This window comes from Lepidochelys kempii, chromosome 2, assembly GCF_965140265.1.
Source record: "Lepidochelys kempii isolate rLepKem1 chromosome 2, rLepKem1.hap2, whole genome shotgun sequence".
Classification (NCBI taxonomy): Eukaryota; Metazoa; Chordata; order Testudines; family Cheloniidae; genus Lepidochelys; species Lepidochelys kempii.
Window position 1 is genome coordinate 259148969 of NC_133257.1, and position 23034 is coordinate 259172002.

General features: G+C 49.2%; 1 protein-coding gene and 1 long non-coding RNA gene across 3 annotated transcripts in view; one reads left to right on the plus strand and one right to left on the minus strand.

Annotated features, from left to right (window-relative positions):
* Positions 1-3578: 3578 nt before the first annotated feature.
* LOC140907845 (uncharacterized) lies at positions 3579-10452 on the minus strand. The gene is made up of 2 exons (XM_073334744.1): positions 10121-10452; positions 3579-7258 (listed from the first exon to the last, which is right to left on the minus strand). Exon 2 carries the CDS (start codon positions 6858-6860, stop codon positions 4866-4868), a length of 1995 nt encoding a protein of 664 aa, XP_073190845.1. The 5' UTR covers positions 6861-7258; positions 10121-10452; the 3' UTR covers positions 3579-4865.
* Positions 10059-23034, plus strand: part of LOC140907848 (uncharacterized) — a 114295-nt gene continuing 101319 nt past the window's right edge. For both annotated transcript variants that reach the window (XR_012157656.1, XR_012157655.1), the window contains exon 1: positions 10059-10300. This is a non-coding gene — a long non-coding RNA (uncharacterized lncRNA). The remainder of the gene's footprint in view (positions 10301-23034) is intronic.

Below are 23034 nucleotides of genomic sequence, written 5' to 3' on the forward strand. Positions count from 1 at the left end.
GAGAGTGAGCTGGATTTGAGTAAACTGGCTTTATTGCGGAATGAAGGCTATTTTGCTAAAAAGTGATGTGACTTTTTGCATTTGTGTTCCCAGCAGTGTTGTGACTTTTCCCCTGACAAACCAGCCAAGCCTCCCTGAGGGCCTGCAGCCCATAAAGCTCAAGGGCAGGAGGTCAGAATACAATGGGGCAAGCGGACAGTGCCAGCAGCAGCCACCGTGTGTGTCTCTGCTGGGAGAGGGGCTCTGAGGCTGCCCGGCTGCAGGACCCAGGAAGCAATCCCTGGAGAAGGCACAGAGTGGACAGGGAATGGGATCACCCACCCTGGCAGATCCTGGAGATGCCCAGTCCATGGAACTGCCAGGTAGGTCAGTGCTGGGTCCTGACTCCCTCGGACCTTACTCCCCTTGGCAGGGGGCCTGCTACCAGCAAGGGTGCTCTGTGGGCGTTTAATGCTGCCTGATGGGATATCCCCTTGGCCTAGCTGTCCAAGGGCTCCAGATGAGTGCAATACCACAGTGAGCACTGGCCCTTGATTCTACACCCTCCCACGGGAGCTCAGTCTCCATGATATATCCACAGAGAGGCCTCCATGAGGTCTTGGGGAAGTACCAATAATAATACTTAGAGATCTAGTAGTGAAAAGTGCTATATAAGAGCAGAGCTAAGTGCTTTACACATTTATCCCCATTTTACAGAAGGGGAAAACTGAGCCACAGAGCAGTGACATGACTTGCCCAAGTTCTCCAAGCAGAGTTGGGAATAGAACCTATATTGGCTGAGTCCTAGCCCAATGCTTTAGCCATTAGCTAGGCCACAGTAGCAGCGCTCCCGTAAGTCCCCCTTGTTCTCTGTCAAGTTTTGTCCTGTCCACTGGTTGCTGAGCCAGGCTGTGGAAATGTCAGCACAATCAAATGATGCATTTTCCAAGGTGCGTAATACTCTTTTATAGCACAGAATTCCCCCAGATCTATAGCTCTGCAATGGACAAGTCCTATATAACATAGGCTATCACAAAGCATTGCAGTATACATGAAGAACAATGCAGGGCAATGTATCATTGACATCAGAAATCCATTTCACTCAAATATTCATGACCCAGTGTGCTGTGGGTATGGGGCAGTCCAATTCTGCAATTAGGGACCAGTGATACAAAGGGGAATGGAGGCTTGATTTTTGTTTGTTTTTTTAAAATACTTACTTTATTGAGGAGACCGTATAACCTGTCAGTACTGGCTTCCCCCACGAGCTGAGGTCCGGCTGCCGCCCTCGGTCCATGGTGCAATGCCCAGTGATGCCTGGGAAAGCGCAGTAGATCGATTGAGGGCAGCTTATTGTTCTAGATATCTTCGTAAAGGAAGTATCAACACACAAAACAAAATCCTCAAACATAGCTGCTTCCTCTGGGGTAAATCTCTAGGCCACAAAACTAGTCTAAGGAGAAGAAAACGATTACATCCAAAGAATGGGGGGATAAATAATTCTTCTCTTGATTACACACTTGAGCCCTCAAGTGAGGAGCTCTGGTATATTCCCCACTGAGGGAGGCCTAGTATATTGTCCTAGATTCATTGCCTACGTTCCACCGTATTCTTCTAGTGCAACGCAATCTCCATGCCCTTGGAGGTTGATAGTCTACCTGGCATGGATCAAGTCCCAGGGGACTGGGCACTACCATCCAGGAGATGGACTGATTCAGCTTATCTCCTCGGCCAGCTCCTCTAGTGTGGTTCCTATGGAGACCCCAGACAGAGATTAAAATTGTCCTTTCCTCTCCAGCCACCTGCCTTGCTGCCCAAACATGAGTCCCACCCCTTCGGCTCAATGGCTCCTGCAACACCTATGCCATAGGGGTAAATTAAAACCCATTGGGTGCAACCTCTCTTGGGGGATGAGATGAGGGAGAAGCTTCCTTCTCATATACAAAATCAAGATGTAGAACTAATGCCTAATAACTGACCACTACTTGACTTGACTCTACTCCTCTAAGTATTCCAGCTACACAGTGATCCTTAGTGCACATCCCTCAGCTGCTGCGTTCACTTCAGTCACATTGGGTGGTTGGGCGCAGAGTCTGGCTGTGGTGGTCTCGGGCTCCCTCCAGAGCTCTGGTCTGCCAATGTTCTTCAAGCCCCAGTGGTGCCCCCTGCCAGCCAACCCACCACATTAAAGATCCCATAGTCTGAGGAATACACTCCATTATAATGAAGTAGTAGAGAGCAAGAAAGAGTGGTGAGCTTTGTCACTTGCCCCCAAGCCACTTCGCAGCTCTCACCGCACAAGCACAACCGGACCTATCTAAAGGATAAAGGGTTTCTGTTCTTCTAGTCCATAGAGGACCCAGTCCACAAGCGGTGCAGCCTGTCCCAAGGATTTTGATTGCTTCTTTCTTTAATCCCTAAATAATGCCCAGGAAATCCTGTAGTGACCTCCAGAGTCATGTTCACGGGAAAAAATAGATAGCACGAAAGAGCACCTATCCTGGGCTGCTGAAGCTATTGATGCTTCTGGAGCATCTTTGTTTCCTCTAGTCACGGATACAGCAAGATGCTAGACCGAGACGACTGCTCTCGCTTATATCCAGGCAACTGCTTCGCCTGGATATGGCCGAGGGGACGTCTACACTGCAGCGAAGGTGTCATTCCAGCTCAGGGTGGTGTACATGGGCTAGCTCTCATTGAGCTAAAGCAATATTTTTAGGATGTGGCCAGCGGCATGGACTAACCACCAGAGCACAACGCTCTCCGAGATACACGTCGTTGTGGCTATGCTGCTCTTTTTAGCATGCTAGCTCCACCCCGGTCTACAGCAAAAGATTAGGTTGATCCAGCTACATCATTCAGGGGTGTGAAACACCCCCCCCGGAGCAACGTAGTTATGCTGCCCTAACCCCTGGTGTAGACAGCACTACCTCCCGTTGACCTAGCTACCACCTCTCGGGGAGATGGATCACTTATGCCGATGGGAGAACTGTAGCGTTTCAAGTGTAGGTGAGCCTTTAGTCCAGGGGCGGGCAAACTTTTTGGCCTGAGGGCCGCATCGGGTTTTGGAAATTGTATGGAGGGCTGGTTAGGGAAGGGGGTCGTGGCCCAGCCCCCACCTCCTATCTGCCTCCCCCCCCGGACTCCTGCCCCATCCAACCCCCCCGTTCCCTGACAGTCCCCCTGGGACTTCTACTCCATCCACACTCCCTGCTCCCTGTCCCCTGACCACCCCCGGACTCCTGCCGCCCCATCCAACCCCTCCTCTCATTCCTGACTGCCCCCCCGGGACTCCTGCCCTATCCAACCAGCCCTTCTCCCTTACCACCCCCAGAATCCCTGCCCCTGACTGCCCCCTGCCAACCCGTCCAACCCCTCCCACTCCTTCCTGACTGCCTCCCCCGGGACCCCTGCCCCCACTCAACCCCCCACTTCTCCCTGTCCCCTGACTGCCCCCTGCCGCTCCATCCAACCCCCGCTCCTTCCTGACTGCCTCCCCCAGGACCCCTACCCCCAATTAACCCCCCTGTTCCCCGCCCTCTGACCACCCCAACCCCTGCCCACACCCCCTCTACCCCCCTGAACTCCCCTGCCCCCTTACCGTGCTGTCTGGAGCACCAGTGCCTGGCGGAGCCGGGCCATGCCGCCACCGCGCAGAACAGAGCACGGGGCAGGCCAGGCTCTGCAGCTATGCTGCCCCAGGAGCTCGCCCCGCCACCCAGAGCATTGCGTCGCTGGCGAGGTGAGGCTGTGGGGGAGGGGGGACAGCGGGGGAGGGGCTGGGGACTAGCCTCCCCGGCCAGGAGCTCAGGGGCCAGGCAGGAGGGTCCCGCGGGCAGGAGGGTCCTGCGGGCCGGGTGTGGCCCGCGGGCAGTAGTTTGCCCACCTCTGCTTTAGTCTCTCATTACATTATGTGGCTGGTGTGTCAAACTCCTGTGACTCTTTTTCTCCCCACCCCCCAGCTCACTGTGATCACCTGTCCCCGCTCAGGTAGTAACTTTCAGCCAGGCCTTGTCTTGGAACTAGGAAGGACCCGGTTGGTACTGGTACCTGCAGGGATTGCCCGGTAGTGTTTACTCTGGCATGAAGAGAACTGTGCGTTCCATGGAGTTGCTGGCTGCTCTCCTCGATGGCAGAGGACTCCTACTCTCTCAAAGCTCGTGTGTGTACGTCTACCCAAGCTGGAAAGCACACGTCCAGCTGCAGCGTAGCTGTACCGGGAGAGCAGCCTTTGCTCGCTGCCAGACAAATTTTCAAAAGCGGCCACTGAGTTCGAGTATCTCCATGTTAGGTGCCCGGCCTAAAACATCTTTCATTCTGCAGTCTAATCTTGGCCCCCCGCCCCGGTTTGAAAGTGCCGGCCTTTATGTCTGCTGCATTTCATCCCGAGTCTCAGTCCCAGAGCTGAGCCCTGCTATCGATGGGAGCGATGTTCATGTTAGAACTATGTGGGTGATGCCCATTTCTCAGAGCCGGGCTCAGCAGATACATTCCCCACTTCTTTTCCAGAAGCAAAATGCTACAATTGAAATCAGTGCTTTGCACCTGGATACATTCAGCCTGTTTAAGAGTTGGGGCTGATTGGGCTAAACTCCGCATTCTTCAGTGGAGCAAATCTCTGGTTAATAATAATAATATCTCACTCTTTACCAAGGAAGTCAGTATCCTTAACACCATTTTACAGATGGGGAAACTGAGGCCTGGGGAGGGAAACTGAATTGCCCAAGGTCACCCAGAAAACCAGTGACAGAGCCAGGGACTGGACACAGGTCTCCTGAATCCCAGCCACCTTGCCTCCTTCTGTTTACAGCAGGAGTTTTGCTCCAGTAATGACTGCAGAATTTGGTCCAGGCTTATCACCTTCCTTTGTGGGCTTTGCTCTGTGGCTAGAGGTTGCCCTCACATGTTAAGCTTTCCTCACTCTTCACAGCCGGGAGTGCTTTTCGTTCTGGGTGCATCTGAGGGTGGTTGCTAACGCTCCCTGGTGCCCCCAGCTTTTCCCCCCGCTTTGCACGCCCGGTGGGTCCCTCCCTCATGTGGATTTTCTGGTGCCTTCTCAGATATTTCTTCAGCCTGTACCGTTTCCCACACACCGTGCATTTATAAGCCCCGCCCCTGGAGTGCAGCGTCTGGTGTCTAATGAGGTTTTTCTTCTGAGTGAAGCATTTCCCACACTTGGTGCATTTGCACGGTCCCATCCTGATGTGGATCGTCTGGTGCCTGAAGAGGTTGGCCTTCTGATTGAAGGTCTTCTCGCATTCGGGACATTTGTACGGCTCCTCCCTGGTGTGGATCCGCTGGTGCCTCACGAGGTTCGACCTCTGGGTGAAGCTTTTCCCACACTCGGTGCATTTAAAGGGCTCGCTCATGTGGATTCTCTGATGCCTGATAAGCTTCCTGTTCATCCGGAAACTCTCCCCGCACTCGTTGCACTTATAAGGCCCCTCGCTGGTGTGGATCTTCCGGTGCCTAGTAAGATTCGACTTCTGGTTGAAGTTTTTCCCACACTCGGGACACGGAAATATCCTCTCCGCTTTGGGGCTGTTCTTCGTCAAGGGATTTTTCTTGCATTTTGTGTTTGCCCGGCTCTCGGTACATGCACCAGGAGTCCCCTCTTTGCTGGTTCTCTGGCGTTTTCTATGTTTTTTCTTTGGGCTGCAGCTTTCCCCATGTTCGCCATCCACCCCGGCTCCCTCTTTAATCTGGATCCTCTGGATGATGCCAAGAGATGTCTTTTGACTGAAGTTGCTTCCATGGTCTGCGCTCTCCTGTGGTTCTTCCTTGATGCGGGGTTTCTGGCGTGCCGCAAGATTGCCGATCATAGTGACATCCCTCTGGTGTTCGTTGTCCACCCCAGCTTCCTTTGTAGCCTGGATTCCCCATGGAGGAAAGAGAGGCATCTTTGGATTGAATTGGTTGTCATAGTCAGGGTTGGTCTGTGGTTCTTCCTTGATGTAAGAGTTCTGGTGCACTACTGTAATGTTGTCTCTCTCGTGTTCGGGGTATGTGTCTGGTTCCTCCTTAGTCTGGATTCCCCACGGAGTGCCAACAAGGATCTTTGGGCTGGACTGCGTTCCACAGTCAGTACCTTCCTGGGGTCCGTCCTCTGAGTGAGCTCCTGGTACTGTAACGTTCTTCCCCAGGCTAAAACTATCCTCTTGTTTGAAGGCCACATCCGGTTCCTCTTTAATCTGGATGACCCGGAGAGGCATGCCATTTACATGGCCAGTGGCTTCCTGTAGCCTCTGCTTTGCGTGGTTCCTCTGGTGGACATTAAAATACCTCTTGGTGCTCAAGCTTTTCCCGCACTCGGTGCATATGAACGGCCCGCCGCGGAGGTGGATTTTCTGGTGAGCCACCAGCGTTGCACTCTGGCCAAAGCACCGGCTGCAGTCGGAGCACTTGAAAGGCTTATCCCGTTTGTGTATCTCCTTGTGTGCCGTCAGCGTCCCCTTCTTCACAAAGCTCTTCCCACACTCGGTGCAGGCGTACGGCCGCTTTTCCTTGTGGGTTCTCATGTGGATGCTGAAGTAGATGCGTGTGCTCAGACTCTTCCCACAGTGGACACAGATATACGGACCGCCTTTGGTGTGTGTCTTCCGGTGGGCAGCCAGACATATCTCCAGCCGGAAGCACCGTCCGCACTCGTCGCACTGGAAGGGCCTCTCTCCGGTGTGGATGCTCTGGTGGGTGGTCAGGTGTCCCCTCGTGGTGAAGCGCCTCCCACACTCACTGCAGGGGTAGAGCTCCTCTGCTGTGTGGATCCTCTGGTGTCTCTTCAGATTTCCCTTCTTGCTGAAGGATTTCCCGCACTCCAGGCACGTATGCGGCTTCTGGGCCACGCGCTTTGCAGGGTCTTTCATGGTGACACCCGTCAGCATGTGGATGTAATTCTTCTGTGGCTGGGTTCTCTCTGGTAGGCCGGGCAGCTGCTAGGGAGCCGGTGGAGGGGATGGGGAGAGATGGCTGGAAGGTTGGTAAGGGGTGGCTATAGAAAAGTCAATGATGCAATAGTCAAAGTGCAGCTGATGGGCCCAGGCTGCTCTGCTGACCGGGAGGAGAGGTTGACAACATGCAGCGCAGATACTGTGGTGCCGACGGTCGTGTAGCTAACTGGATGGCTCTGGTTCTTCCTTGGGTTGCATTTTCTCCTGGAGTTTTTTCTTTCAACCCAACAGCAGAGATGTTCTCTTGACATTCAGAACTCCCTTTCCCTGTTCATTGCAGTGGGGCTCCTGTTCTCATCGTATGCCTCAGTCAGTCTTCGAGGTTTAGCATGCTGGATTAAAGCAAAAAGAAAGTCCAGATATTATTCCATGTGCTACTGATAACATTGCTTGTGCTTGTGTGATGGCTGCCATCTTGACTGACACACCAGGGATTGAACCAGGAACCTCCAGAGCTAAAAGCCTGAGCCACTACAGCTTACATTAAAGAGCAAAGGCTTTGGAGGTGCAGCTGAAACAGATTCCTCTCCTCTGTGGATCAGTCACTGAGGGGGATGTGTAACACACACTCACCAGAGGATTACAGGATCTCAAGACAATTTACAAATGTTAATAAATTAAGCCTCACAATAATGATTATGACTTGCCTCATTATTCAGATAGCCTCTCTGTGCCTCCATTTTCCTAACCTTTTCAAAAGTTAGGATAAAATCAAAGTTGGCAGCATTTGCAATATTAATACTTGGCACTTTTCCTTGGCAGATCTCAAAGCACTTTGTAAAGGCAGGGCAGTATCATCACCTCCGTATTACAGATGGGGAAACTGAGGCACAGAAAGGTTAGGTGACTTGCCAAGGTCACACAATGTGGCAGTGGTGGAATCTAGGTGCTCTGCCCTGCCCATTGGACAAGTTCGGACCATTGAACCACAGGCCCACTTATACATAGGAAATCATTTCCTAGAATTCCAACAAGGAGGGAGGCCTGAAGGCAGAAGTGAGGAAGGTATGGTTACTGGAGGATGCTGCCACCAAGGGGACGGGAAGTTGGGGATGCTGTTGCTGAGGTTACAGGTTGCTGGGGGATGCTGTCGCCACAGGGATAGGACATTGAGGATGCTGTTGCTGAGGGGACAGGTGTTGTTGTGGAGGGGGCTAAGGGAGCAAGAAGTAGGAAAGTAACTACTGCTTTAAAGGCAGGGAAGCGGGAAAATGGGAGATTTCTAAACATCTGGATACAGCACTGAAAGTGCAGACGAGATACACATATTGGGCTGCTGATTGGGGGGAGCAGTTGCCAATGTACAGTGCTCAGATACCAAGGGTCACAAGGGTTAACTAGCTGGATAAACAGACAGAAAATGCAGAAGAGAACTATTTTTAATTCAGTTACATGGATGGCAATTCCGCCTTCAGGTAAACCAGCTCAGCTCCCGCTGAAATTAATGAGATTCATAGAACCATAGAACTGGAAGGGACCTCGAGAGGTCATCTAGTCCAGTCCCCTGCACTCGTGGCAGGACTAAGTATTATCTAGACCACTCCTACCAGGTGTTGGTCTAACCTGCTCTTAAAAATCTCCAATGATGGAGATTCCACAGCCTCCCTAGGCAATTTATTCCAGTGCTTAACCACCCGGACAGTTAGGAAGTTTTTCCTAATGTCCAACCTAAACCTCCCTTTCTGCAATTTAAGCCCATTACTTTTTGTCCTATCCTCAGAGGTTAAGAAAAACAATTTTTCTTCCTCCTCCTTTTAACAACCTTTTACATATTTGAAAACTATTATCATGTTCCCACCCAGTCTTCTCTTTTCCAGACTAAACAAACCCAATTTTTTCAATCTTCCCTCATAGGTCATGTTTTCTAGACCTTTAATCATTTTTGTCGCCCTTCTCTGGACTCTCTCCAATTTATCCACATCCTTCCTGAAATGTGGTGCCCAGAACCGGACACAATACTCCAGTTGAGGCCTAATCAGCGTGGAGTAGAGCGGAAGAATTACTTCTCATGCATTTGCAGGAGTGTTGTAAACAAGACATCCTAGAAGGATGTTCACGTTTTTTTTTTGCAAGTGTTACACTGTTGACTCATATTTAGCTTGTGATCCACTATGACCCCAGATCCCTTTCCACAGTACTCCTTCCTAGGCAGTCATTTCCCATTTCGTATGTGTGCAACTGATTGTTCCTTCCTAAGTGGAGTGCTTTGCATTTGTGCTTATTGAATTTCATCCTGTTTACTTCAGACCATTTCTCCAGTTTGTCCAGATCATTTTGAATTTTAATCCTATCCTCCAAAGCACTTGCAACCCCTCCCAGCTTGGAATCGACCACAAACTTTATAAGTGTACTCTCTATGCCGTTATCTAAATCACTGATGAAGATACTGAACAGAACACCATTTGTCCCTGCATTAGCAGCACTGCTGTATGAACTGAATTGAATATGGTATTACATAGGACAATAATAGAGACAATGACCTGGAAAGCTTTAATTAAAAAAACAAACAGAAAATACCCTCTTCCAAGCAGAACCCTGGTTTGATTCTGGTGTGTGTACTTAAAGATCCGTTTCTATCTGGGCCAGCAACGGAGGTGACTTGATCATAGCCCAGAATTCCCTCCTGAGGGTATTTCAGTCTAGCAGACAAAGGCATAAGATCCCGTGGCTGGAAATTGTGTCAGTAAAGTTCAACAGCATATTTTGACCAGTATGGGTAATTAACATGGGAAGGGATTAGCAGCGGTAATCTCTCCATCTCTGGAATCTTTAACTGAAGACTGGATGTCTTGTTAAGAGATATGCACAACCCACCCATTACTGGACTCCATACAGGGATCAGTAGGTGAAATTCTCCGGCCTGTGTTATGCAGGAGGCCAGACTAGACGATCACGATGGTCCCTTTCTTTGGAAACATTTGAGCTGCCTTTTAGTTTTGGCAAATGCCAGGCAGCTCCCTTCTTACTAAATTTGGACCAGATCAAAATAACAAATCCCCACTGATCTTTTCTAGTATCCAGATCACAGAGGGCCAGACTCTGCCCTCAGTTACAACTCTGCCGCCCCACCGATTTGGGGTTGAATTGAGGGCAGAATTTGATCCCTCCCCCGGAGGGGGGGGGAGGCGGGGAGCGTCCTCCTTTGGGCTAGGATGTGAAATACCCGCACGAGCCGTTTGCTGAAAGGGTCTTACCTGAGCAGCCCATCCCTGCAGGCATTTTCCTCCCCGGGAGCCCGTGTGACAACATGGTTTGTGACTTGGCTGCAACTTGTGTTGCAGTCGCAGCTGCTGCTGACCGAGAGGAAGTCTGCGCCCGGTGCGCTGAGAGCTACCGGAGGAAGGGTGAAACGAAACAAAGACCAGCAGCGAAGGGTGAGCGCAGCGCCGGGGGAGAGGCTGGACTCTGCAGCCGGACAGGCCCCGGGCTGGGTTTCCGCGCGGCTGCGATCCCGGGCACGGGCGGGCGGCGCGAGCGGGGTGGAAGGCGGGGGGATCTCACCCCCCCCCACCCCCCGGCGTCCTTTCTTCTGCACCGTTAGCTTTGCGGGGACTCGGGCTCGCTTGGAATGTTCCCAGGCTCGCAGAGCCTTCTGGGAATTGTAGTTTCTCCCAGAAATCCCCCTGGCCCTGGCACGACGCCCCTGGGCTGCACGGGGAGAGGAGCAGGCCCCTGGAGCTAGTCCCTCCCAAGGTGTTCGCCTTCCTCGCACCATGCTGCAGAACATGCCGCTGTCATCCAGTGCTCAGTGTCCCCCCAGGACTTGAAGGGGCCATGGCCTGAGGGATTCAATAGCTTCTGATCCACAGCATGGGAGCTGTGCACCCCAATAGCAGCTCACTGTATGCCTACAGGGGGAGTACCAAGATATTGGTGTGGAAATATTGGGGACCCTGTCAGCACCTTCCACTGACCAGATTAGCTAGATAAAGAATGATTTTACAGACAAGGACACCGAGGCACGGAGCTTGTGGGGGATGGGTTCTGCAAGGTGTTACCGGACAGGAGCAATTGGGGTAAAAAACCGCACTGGCTGCAAGGCTGAACTGAGCTTGGTAAGTTTGTGGAGAGGATAGTATGATGGGACTGGCTAAAATGGCATGTAGCCGATCCGCGACTGCTAGCAGCAAATATCTCCAACAGCCGGTGATGGGACACTAGATGGGGAGGGCTCTGAGTTACTGCAGAGAATTCTTTCCCAGGTGTCTGGCTGCTGGGTCTTGCCCACATGCTCAGGGTCTAACTGATCCCCATATTTGGGGTCAGGAAGGAATTTTCACCCAGGTCACATTGGCAGAGACCCTGAGGTTTTTTCACCTTCCTCTGCAGCATGGGGCACGGGTCACTTACAAGTTTAAATTAGTATAAATGGTGAATTCTCTGTCACTTGAAATCTTTAAACCATGATTTGAGGACTTCAGTAACTCAGCCAGAGGTTCTGGGTCTATTGCAGGAGTTGGTGGGTGAGGTTCTGTGGCCTGCCATGTGCAGGAGGTCAGACTAGATGATCTTGATGGTCCCTTCTGACTTTAAAGTCTATGAGAGATGCCGACCATGAGAGCTGAGGTCAATCACCACTGCTCGGAACTCCTCATCGCTTCCTGGAGCAGGCCCTCAAGGATCAGATGAACCCAAGCACACAGGAACTCCGCTGTAAGCCATTTTGTGCTATGTGCTTTATTACCCAATGCATGGGAAAGGCTAAATCAGTGTGACTATTCCCTGTGACTATGTCGTCTTTACTCAATGGAACTGGTAATGTTCACAAAGCGATGTCCCCAGCAGCAGGTACTCAGACATAGCGTGTGGCCGTTTAATCCATCAGTCAGGAACATTGACGCTCTCAGCTCAAAACCAGGTCTCGAATGCTATTGATTCATTCATCAATTTAATAATTGGAAGAAAATAGGAGGAGATAATTGGAGTTTGCTAAAATCTCACTGGCCTTGAACTACTGAATCTCTTAAACACGGCTTTCCCACTTGGATTAACAATCATTTTGGAAGGCAGATAACCAAGTAAACAAAAATCAAACAAACTAACAAAAGTACTTATTATTGACACCATATATGTAAATACATTCAGGATATGGACACACATGTCACTTTTGGTCAGAATAACCACACTTAGGACCTCATCAACCACGATCTCAAAGCACTTTACAAATATAGCAAGCATTATTCTCCCCATCTTCTAGATGGGGAAACTGAGGCACAGAGAAATTAAGTGACTTGTCCAAGATCATCCAGCAGAATGGGAATAGATTATAGGTCTCCTGAATCTCAGGCCTGGCCTATACACAGGGTTTTTTTTTTTTTTTTTTTTTAACTAATCTGGGATACAAGATCTAGAGGCAGGATGTTGAAGCTAGAAAATTCAGACTAGAAATATGGTGTAATTTTTTTACCAGTGAGGGTAATTAACTGTTGGAACAATTTATCAAGGGCCGTGGTGGATTCTCCATCATTGGCAATTTTGAAATGAAGATTGGATTTTTTTTTTCTGAAAGATCTGCTCTTATTCGAAGAGGAATTGATTCAGGGAAGTCCTATGGCCTGTGCAATCCAGGAGGTCAGACTTGATGATCACAGTGGTCCCTTCTGGCCTTAGACTCTATGTATCTATGAACTATTTTGATTAGGGATGCGATTATTACTGATACAATTATATCAGTACAATCCCTAGTGTGGACGCAGTTGTACTAGTATAAAAGTGCTTTATATATGTATAGCTTATTCCCCTTCTTGAACAGTATAAACACCTTTATAGCAGTACAACTGCATCCACAGGACAAAGGAGGCTGTGTGGTCTGCTGGGTAGATCATTAGCCTGAGAGTCAGGAAACCTCGGGTCTCTTCTCCCCCCACCCCCCTTTGTGCCTCTGTTTCTCCTCCTGTCCTTTGTCTGGCTCTCCTCTTTAGATTGTGAGTTCTACAGGGCATGTGCAGGCTTTCACTGTGCATTTTGAACAGCACTGTGTACAGCAGGGGCCCCAACTCAGTTGCCACCTCTTGGTACTACCCTATTATTACGGCTGCTACTAATGGGCAACTCTGCCTAATAGTGCGATGTAGCTAGGTCAGTGATGAATGTGCCATTTTCTTAAAGGAGCAGACTAAAGGTTCTTTAATAAAAAATAAATGCACACGGCCATCCTATTTCTGGTACTTGCATTTTTCTTGATAGGTGAATAGAAATTACTTATTGCCTGGGCTCACCCCAGCGTAGAATCATAGAATATCAGGGTTGGAAGGGACCTCAGGAGGCCATCTAGTCCAACCCCCCCTGCTCAAAGCAGGACCAATCCCCAACTAAATCATTCCAGCCTGGGCTTTGTCAAGCCTGACCTTAAAAACCTCTGAGGAAGGAGAATCCACCACCTCCCTAGGTAACCCATTCCAGTGCTTCACCACCCTCCTAGTGAAAAAGTTTTTCCTAATATCCAACCCCCACTGCAACTTGAGACCATTACTCCTGTCGATCAGCTTTTCTGTTTACAGTTACAGAAAGAGAAAGCAATTGCAGGCTGTGTTTTACCCTCTGCACGCTATGCCTGGGTCCACTGGGAGCTAGGACATGTCTACCAGCAGTACCCCTTACTATGCCCATACATTTGAGGATGGCGTTTCCACCTGCAGACTGACCATGCTGCACTGAAGTGGTTTCACACAGTCAAAGAGACTACAAAAAACTTCTTTGGCGGAGTTTAGCTCTTCAAGATTCCCCACTCTGGCACTTTGAGTGCAGAAGGTGGGGGCCCGCAAGGATTCTAAAAATTAATACTGGCCACTCCAGGCTTGTATTAAACTCCCAAGGTTACAGCTTTTCTCAGACCTTGGATGAGTAGATGCTGCCACCACCCAAGTGCAAAACCCCTTTGAGAACCTAGGAAGGCGCACTTGGGAATTCCCTCCTGTGGGGTACCCTCAAGCCCTTTCACCCCCCCCCCCCCGCCCCGGGAAGAGCTGAGAAAGAAAAACAAAGGAAATCAGCTGTTGCCATCAGCTAGTTAAACAACATGGGTACAAACCTCTTAGGACACAAAAATCCAATCCTGTTCTTAAAAAAGGTAAATTTTATTAAAAACAAAAAGAAAGAAAATACGTCTGGAAACTCAGGCTATTGCTAGATTAAAAAAAACCCAAACACTTACAAGGATTAAGCATCAAGAATAACTTTCTTGAGGTCTAGCTTAAAGGTTACAAGCAAACCAAAAGCATTTGGGGTTAGCACAGAGGATTCCACAAGCCATAAAGAAATAAAAAGGGATAAACCTAATTGCATCTTTCTAGACATTTCATGATCTACTTACATATCTGGGGTTTCCAATGAGCAGTTTCTAGGTACGATACCGATGATTTTTCATACCTGGCCCCAAGCTTCTTACAGCATTGCTGCTCCCTGTCTGCCTCTCCCTGAGAACAACCACAGACAGACAAAAGGGGAGTCTTGTTTCAATTTTAAAAAGTTCTAGCCTTCCCATTGGCTTTTTTGGCCATCTGCCCACTCACTTCCTTTTACCTGTGCATCACAGTGAGACTTTTAACCCTTTACAGGTAAAGCAAGTAGAGAACAACTACTAAGAGGGATTTTATAGATAACTGGCTGGCGGGGTCCATAAAAGGGAGCTACTCCCCCACACCTTGGAAAGCTGATCATGTTTTAGCTGCTCACAAATACTTTGGAAAAGTAGGTAGGGTCAGTTTAACTCTTGGCTTGCCGTCCGGAGGCGGCTTGGTGGGCTGCGCAAAATGAGTTTGGTGCTTTCGGTCCAGTTGTCAGTGGACAGGTAACAACGTGCTATATTGCAATCAACATTAGGTTGGCATTCTTGACGCTGGCTGTGGACTGATGAGACAAGGAGACTGAGCTATGCTAGAGGTGGTCCCTACAGGTCAGGTTTGAGACCGTCGGAGAGGCCATGTGTGGCTGCTTGTACTACGCTGTATTTGTTGTGTAGCCAGATAAGGCACATCCGTTTCTAGGGCTGTCAGAGGAGGACTTGTTCTAACACTTACGGAATAAAACAACCGAGGAAGCCTCCAGCTGGGGAGACAGGAAGAGACATCGCTGATCGTTTCCCTTCTGGCCTCTATCGCCCTAATTTATTCATCAACTTGACTTTCAAATGAAGCCAGTCAGTACTCCTGAGATAATGAGGATATGGCCTTACACTAAACTGCTCGGCTTCCATTGCCCGCTGTCTGTCATGGGCCCCTGGGGGTCCCACTAGCTATCCCGCCTTTACAGCCTATTTGAATAATAGGCAACCTGATTTAGAAGAAAGTAAGGCCAGATCCTCAGCCAGTGTGAAGCAGCTTAGCTCCATCGAAATCCATAGAGCTGCCAGTGATTTCCACCAGCTGAGGGTCTGACGTAAAGTCAGTGAATGTGTTGGCGAGTTATTCATTGCGGGAATTGAATTTTTGGCATGGTGGGGGAAAAGAACGTGCAGCTCTCCAGCTTTCCTGCCACTTTTGTCCCACCAGCCACACTCTCATGGAGTCTTGCAGTTCTCCCCCAGCCCTAGTGAAATGACTTAATTGTTTCCCCATTTTCCACTTTAGTAAGCTTTGCTATGAACAGCCTGGTGGAGGTTATCATGACTTTGGGGTTTACAGGTGGAATGAGATGGGTTCTCTTTATCTTCCCATAAGCACAGTTCCATGCAACTGGGTACTGTGTTATTTGTATGTACAGCACCTGGCATAGTGGGACCCTGATCCCTGATGGGTATCATTAGGCGTTACCACAATACAAATGATAATAGTGGCTGGTACCTAGAATTAGGAATTGGCAACTGATTGCTCTTGATGGATTAAAGGATGGCCCGTGGTAGTTTGTTACTTCTTTGTTATAATTATTTGTGCAATGTTGGCATTCTGGTCCAATGGATAAAACTCTATATGCTAATCTCCAAACTGAACATGGATAGTGATCACTGGTCCACCAGATGCAGTGCTTGTGATCCTGGCTTCTTAATGCACCACTAGATGCCAGTGAAAGCTCTTCACAAATGGATCTTGCTACATAACCACTTTGCTTTAGCAGTTTTATTTTTTCCACAATTTGGGGATTGTTACTTTTTAGTGTCCTTCACTTTTGTTGTAATGCTGGGCCCCTCTGGAGAGGCAGTGAAAGGTACCACATAGCAACACCCATTTTCCCAGCGTTCCCTATACAGATAAAACACTGTTTCACTGAAACCTGGAATAGGTTTAGTCACACCCTTTTCAATGGCATGTAGCTGTTAACTCCACCTCATCGTGGAGATTCTGTTGATCTGGATGGAGCATGGTAGTCTCAAGATAACAAATTGAGAAGGATGTGTGACAGGTTCCCGCTGGAGTGCCACCTGGAACTGGGGTACTGCTGAGCCCTCTGACCCACCAGCCTGGGCTTCCTCTCACACTGTGCTGCCGTGACAAGCTGCAGACCATGCACGGCTACAGGCTGGGGACCGACTGGCTAAGCAACAGTTCTGCAGAAAAGGACCTGGGGATTACAGTGGATGAGAAGCTGGATATGATTCAGCAGTGTGCCCTTGTTGCCAAGAAGGCTAACGGCATATTGGGCTGCATTAGTAGGAGCATTGCCAGCAGATCGAGAGGGAAGTGATTATTCCCCTCTATTCAGCACTGGTGAGGCCACATCTGGAGTATTGCATCCAGTTTTGGGCCCCCCAGTACAGAAAGGATGTGGACAAATTGGAGAGAGTCCACCGGATGGCAACAAAAATGATCAGGGGGCTGGCGCACATGATTTAAGAGGAGAGGCTGAGGGAACTGGTCTTGTTTAGTCTGCAGAAGAGAAGAGTGGCGGGGGGGGGGAAGGGGGAATTGATAGCAGCCTTCAACTACCTGAAGGGGGGTTCCAAAGAGGATGGAGCTCGGCTGTTCTCAATGGTGACAGATGACAGAACAAGGAGCAATGGTCTCAAGTTGCAGTGCGGGAGGTTTAGGTTGGATATTAGGAAACACTATTTCACTAGGAGGGTGGTGAAGCACTGGAATGGGTTACCTATGGAGGTGGTGGAATCTCCATCCTTAGAGGTTTTTAAGGCCTGGCTTGACAAAGCCCTGGCTGGAATGATTTAGTTGATGTTGGTCCTGCTTTGAGCAGGGGGTTGGACTAGATGACCTCCTGAGGTCTCTTCCAACCCTAATCTATGATTCTTGCCTGGCCTCTTCTGCTTCCATTTCTTTTTTCTCAAAAAGAAAAGGAGTACTTGTGGCACCTTAGAGACTAACCAATTTATTTGAGCATGAGCTTTCGTGAGCTACAGCTCAAAGCTGTAGCTCACGAAAGCTCATGCTCAAATAAATTGGTTAGTCTCTAAGGTGCCACAAGTACTCCTTTTCTTTTTGCGAATACAGACTAAGACGGCTGTTACTCTGAAACCTTTCTTTTTTCTGTAATTGTTTTAATTCCAAAAGTTTTGTATGTTCTTTCCCCTTCTCTTCTGCCTGAAATCTGCACAGCTCCAATTTCGCAACTGTTTCACTGCTTTCACTCATCTTCCTGCTTTGCAGTCTCTAATTCCCTTGCCCGAAACAAACAAACAGAAAACAACAAACTGGTAACCTCTTTGACTGATCTCAAGCCACCACACTTAAAATCTCACTTAAAATCACCACCAGTGTATGAAGTGCAAATTTCACTCAGAACAACAAGCTGTGCGTTGAACCCTCCTTGCTGTGCCACTGTGACAGGTTCCCCCAGAGAGACTGAACTGGGGGAAGTGCTGAAGCCAGGCTAAAGCGATTTCTAGTTTGTGTATGAAAAACCTGGGATTTCCAAGCTGCAAAGCAAATGCAGTTTGTACCTTGAGAATCTGCCAGCCGGCCTGTATTATCAGCCAGGGTGAGAATTTGCAATTCATATCCTGTCTTTCTCGTATTTTAGGCTTAGATTGTGTTTTTGTTTATTTACTAGGTAATCTGCTTTGATCTGTTTGCTATCACTTATAATCACTTAAAATATGTCTTTTTGTAGTTAATAAACTTGTTTTATGTTTTAATCTGAACCAGTAAGTTTGGAGTGAAGGGCTGGGAAATCTTAGCTCAAGGGGCAGGGGCTGTTGCATTTCCTCTCCACATTGGGGGGAGGGGAACTGGATAATAAATTCATACTGGTCGGGGTTTTGACCAGGGCCGGACGGTACAGCTCTGGAGTCCTAGGCTGGGTAGCTGGCGGTTATCTTGGCTGTAGCCTCTCTATTGTTGGTTCATGCAGTGCCTGGTCAGAGAACCTGCATGTAACAGCTGGCTGTATCGCTACCTGTGTGAATGCTGGTCGAAGTATAGGACCGGGAGCGGGTCTGCAGCTTGTCACAGCAGCACAGTGTCAGAGGGAGCCCAGGCTGGTGGGTCAGATGGCTCAGTGTTAACGCAGTTCCAGGTGGCATCCTGGGAGAACCTTTCTCAGGATGGTCTTGTGGGCCAGGTACTTGCCTGGGACTGAAGAGATCTGAGTTCAGTTTCTGTTTCTACCATACAGACTTCCTGTGTGACCTGGGGCAAACCACTTAGGGGCAGATCCTCAGTGGTGTAAATTGCCATAGCTCCATTCACATCAGTGGATGTCTGGCAATTTATAGCATCTGTGACACAGTCCCTGCCTTGTAAATGAAGATAATTATACCATTCCTATCCATCTATTTAGATTATAAACTCTTTGGGGCAGGGACTCTCTCTTGCTATACATCTGTACAGCGCCTAGCACAATGGGACTCTGATCTCAGTTGAAGTGTCTAGGTGTCTAACACAGCCTGGCATAAACTGAGACTCTGCTGTAAGCCTCTGGGTCAAACATAGCTTTGGCATGAAACATGCAATTAGTGTAAATTGAGAGTAAATAGCAAGGTAGTGTAGCAGCCAGCAGTCCAAGGGGACTGGTAAGGCAGATGGTACCAGAAAAAGCAGCTAACAACAGAGTGTAAAAGAAAGCCCCTGCCCAGCCTCTAACCATAGCTAAGGCTACGTTTTAGTCATGGGTATTTTTAGTAAAAGTCACCGACAGGTCACAGGCAGTAAACAAAAATTCACAGCCCGTGACCTGTCCATGACTTTTACTAAAAATACTCGTGAATAAAACTTGTGGGGGGGGGGACTGCCCGGGGGCCCTATGGATGTTGAGGGAGGGTGGCCCAGGTGCTGGTGGGGGACAGGTGGCGGCACGTGACCCGGGACTCCCACTGATCCTGGGGGATGGGGTTGGCGGGGCCGGCAGGCTCCCTACCTGGCTCTGCGCCTCCCCCCCAGCAGCAGGAGAGTTTGGGTTTGGGAGGGGGCAAGGGGTTGGGACACGGGATGGGGTCAGGCGGGCTCTGGCCGGTGCTTACCTGGGGGGCTCCCTGGAAGTGGCGACATTCCCCTTGCTCAGCTGCTAGGCGGAGGCGTGGCCAGGCAGCTCTGCACACTGCCTCTGCCTGCAGGCACCGCCCCTGCAGCTCCCATCTGGGCTGGGCTGGCAGAAGGTTGTGTAACCCAGCACTTAATCTAGCCTGCAAGCTGTGTGTGTGCGTGTGTGTAACCCCCATGCTTTAGGGTATAAGCCAACCTCAGACTAATAAGGGTTAGGAAAATCTTTCCTTAGGGGCTAGTTATTCTATAAGGCCCACATCCTCAGAGGTGTTTAGGCAGCTCACTCCCATTGATTTCAGTGGGAGTTTGGCGCCTAAGTACCATTGAGAATCTGACCCTAACTGCCTGCTGCAGGGTTCTTGTTACCTTCTTCTGAAAGTTCTGGTGCTGTCTAGTGCTGGAGACAGGATACTGGGCTAGCTGATCCAGTCTGGCAATTCCTATGCTTGTGTGTCAGACAAACACAGATCCTTAGCAGTATCCAGTAGGGTTGCTTGGGTGTAGGTAGGGGCTAAATATGGTCCATGCTCTCAGCTCTTGCAGCAATTCGTTAACTAAGCAATGAAAAAAAATGAAATTCAGACACGAAAAAAAGAAATCTCCATCCTTCTTCAGGGAGATGTTGCTGGAGGTTTTATTAAAAATGCCTCCGGTAATCGCATCAGGAGGTTAGTGGGCATTATGCAGCTTACTCTGCCGAGTGCATCCGAGATCAGAGAGTGGTACAGTGCAGGCAGTGAGAAGTAGCTGGAAGAGATTACAGTCTTTGTATTGTGGTTTGTTAACGTATTCACGGCTGAGTTTGTGATTTGCTAATAGAACATGCCAGATGAATCCAAGAGGGATTTTAGCTGCCTCTAAACTATGGGGTGTTTTTATTAATTTAGAAAAGGACATTTTACATTGGGGGAAACTTAATAAAGTATTTAGATGAATGGCCATTTTTCTGCCTTTCTCCAATTGCTATTGGAGGCTAGGGAAGGCAGATAAGTGCTATTATCCTCATTTTACAGATGGAGAATTGAGGCCCAGGGCCTCAGCATCTTTTAGGGTGCTAACTCCCAATGAAATCCATAGGAATAACATGCCTAAATACCTTGGAGGATCTGAGCCTAAGTAATTTACCCAAGGTCAAGCACAGCATCTATAGTAGAAGAAGGAATGAAACGCAGGACTCCAGAGTCAGAGTCTAGCACCCTACCCACTGGGCCACCCTTCCTTTCTGCTCACTTGGGATGGGATTTGTCGAAGGACTTAAGTGCCCAATGTCCATTGGACTGCGACATTGATGGCCTGCAGATCTGCAAGGTGAATTACTTAGAGTGTGAGCTCCCTGCGGCAAGGACTGTTTGTTTGTTTTGTTTGATTCTGTTTGTACAGCGCCAACACAGTGGGGTCCTTGTCCCTGACCAGGGTTCCTAGGCCCTGCAGGAATGCAAATAAATAATAATCCTAATAATTAATAACTAACTGCCTGTGGCTGCTTTGAAAATCCCAGGTCATTTTCCTGCCAACCCAGGATTGTTCCCCACTGGATACTTCCTAGTATTTTGCCTAGTCTAATTTTACATGTCCCAAGCATTAGAGCTTGCACTGCTATGTCACAGATTAATACCCTATACAAATGCTACAGTATTGTATAGGGGTAGCCCAGAACGCTGCAATACTGGGACCATGACAGTAGGCTGTCGGAGCACCTTTTTTTTGAAGGGACACCTTGCCGTCAGGAAGTTCTTCCTTGATATTTAACTTATATTTTCACTTATATTTTAACTTATATTTTCACTTTCACTTTCAGTCCATGCCTTGGATTGTTTCCAACACCTGTCTTTGGACCCCTTCTATTTCTGCTGAGTCTCCTCTGAGCTCGGGTGATCAGAACAGAACCCCTTGGCCCCAGCCTGGAGCCCCCTCCTGCACCCCAAACCCCACATCCCCGGCCCCACCCCAGAGCCTGTACCACCAGCCGGAGGCCTCACCCCCCCCGCCTGCACCCCAACCCCCTGACCCAGCCCGGTGAAAGTGAGTGAGGATTGAGGAGAGCAAGCGACGGAGGGATGGAGTGAGTGGGGATGGGGCCTCGGAGAAGGGGTGGGGTAGGGGCGGGGCCTACGGGAAGGGCGGGGCAGGGGTGTTCAGTTTTGTGCGGTTAGAAAATTGGCAACCTTAACTCAGAGGGCGTTGTAAGCCCGGTGGCCTGTAACCTGGGAGAGAAAGAGGATAGTTGACTGAGCTCTCTAAGGGCCTCTGTTGGAGAGCAAGGGGAGGCGACTGAGCGAGGCAGTACCTCATTTACACATTCACTGCAGGAGGTTTGGGAACATGGGGTATAATTTGACTAAATTTTGTACTTGGGGCCCATATTTTTGAGATTACCTTGTTGAGTACCCGACCTGGGCAAAGCCTGGACAACGACTGGGTATGGGGTCACCCTGATGACAACTGATGCTTGCTGAAGTGGGGTCAGAGGCCCTGGACAGCCCTATAGGGGGGAGAGAAAGTGCATGTTTCCAGCTTGGTTTGAGGAGTATCTTTCTGGGTGGTAGGGGCTCTGAGGGGTTCCTGAGGTCACTGATCCCCTTGGATCTGAAAGAGCAGAGCAATGGGCTGTAATTGCCTTATGTGGACAGAGCTCACCAGAGGTTCCAGTTGCTGAGACACTGTCAAGCGGAGGTCAGAGCCCAGAAGTAGTTCTGGCCACCAAAGCAAGGCAGCAGTTGGGCCTGGCCATAACACCCAGCATGCAGAGCAAAGCAGCACTTGGATTCGCCCCCAGCTTCCAGCAGGAGAGCAGTATGCCAAGTAATTGGTAGCAACTGTCTATGTCTCCTGTCAACTGGTGAGGGGCCTCCCTGTCCTAGCTGCTGAAATCATTCATTATAGCAGGACAGGTGGTAGAGCCCCAGGACTGCCTACAAAACAGAGACCGTGATTTTCCTGGACTCTTGGAAGCACGAACTGCGAGTGAGGAAGTTGGGGACGTGTGAACTGAGTGTGGGAGGCAGAACAAACACTGCATCAGCTGTTCAGGGTCCAATTGCGTGGGACCGTGACTTATGCACCCTGAGGTGAACGGTGGTAGAAGGTGTTAAATTGTAAATTCTTGTCCCAGGTCAACCTGGCCTTTCCTTTTTCTTCCCCCTCCCTCTCACCAATATAGTTTAAACCTCTGTGCTTGCGAGTGGCAGGGCCGTCCTTAGGATTTATGGGGCCCTATGCAGTATTATTAAACTGGTGCCCCCATACCTGATGACAACCTGGGCTCACATGTGTATTTTAGATAAGGGTGATCTTTTGACGGATTTATTTAAAAAACTGTGTCTGAAGATCCAAGCATTTACGGCTAAAGATGAATACTCAGATTGTGCATCTAAAAATCTATGCAAAGCTTTTTAGAGACGTGATTTTATAATCTTCAGCAATACACTAATGAAATATTTTTAAAGGAAATTTTCAGTGGAGGTCCTGTAGACTAACATGTTCTGAGTAAATATTACAGTATTGCACAACTGTTTTTGTCAGTAAATTCAGAAACTGACAGTAGATACCTGGGGGTTGGCAAATGCCTGTTAAATGGCTTCATTACCACTTGACAGGTTTCAGAGCAGCAGCCCTGTTAGTCTGTATCCGCAAAAAGAAAAGGAGTACTTATGGCACTTTAGGGACTAACAAATTTATTTGAGCATAAGCTTTCGTGAGCTACAAGTGAGCTGTAACTCACAAGAGCTTATGCTCCAATAAAT

What these genes read in the sequence shown, in the direction of transcription:
- LOC140907845 (XM_073334744.1), bottom strand. Translation starts at nt 6,860, where the DNA reads ATGCTGACGGGTGTCACCATGAAAGACCCTGCAAAGCGCGTGGCCCAG.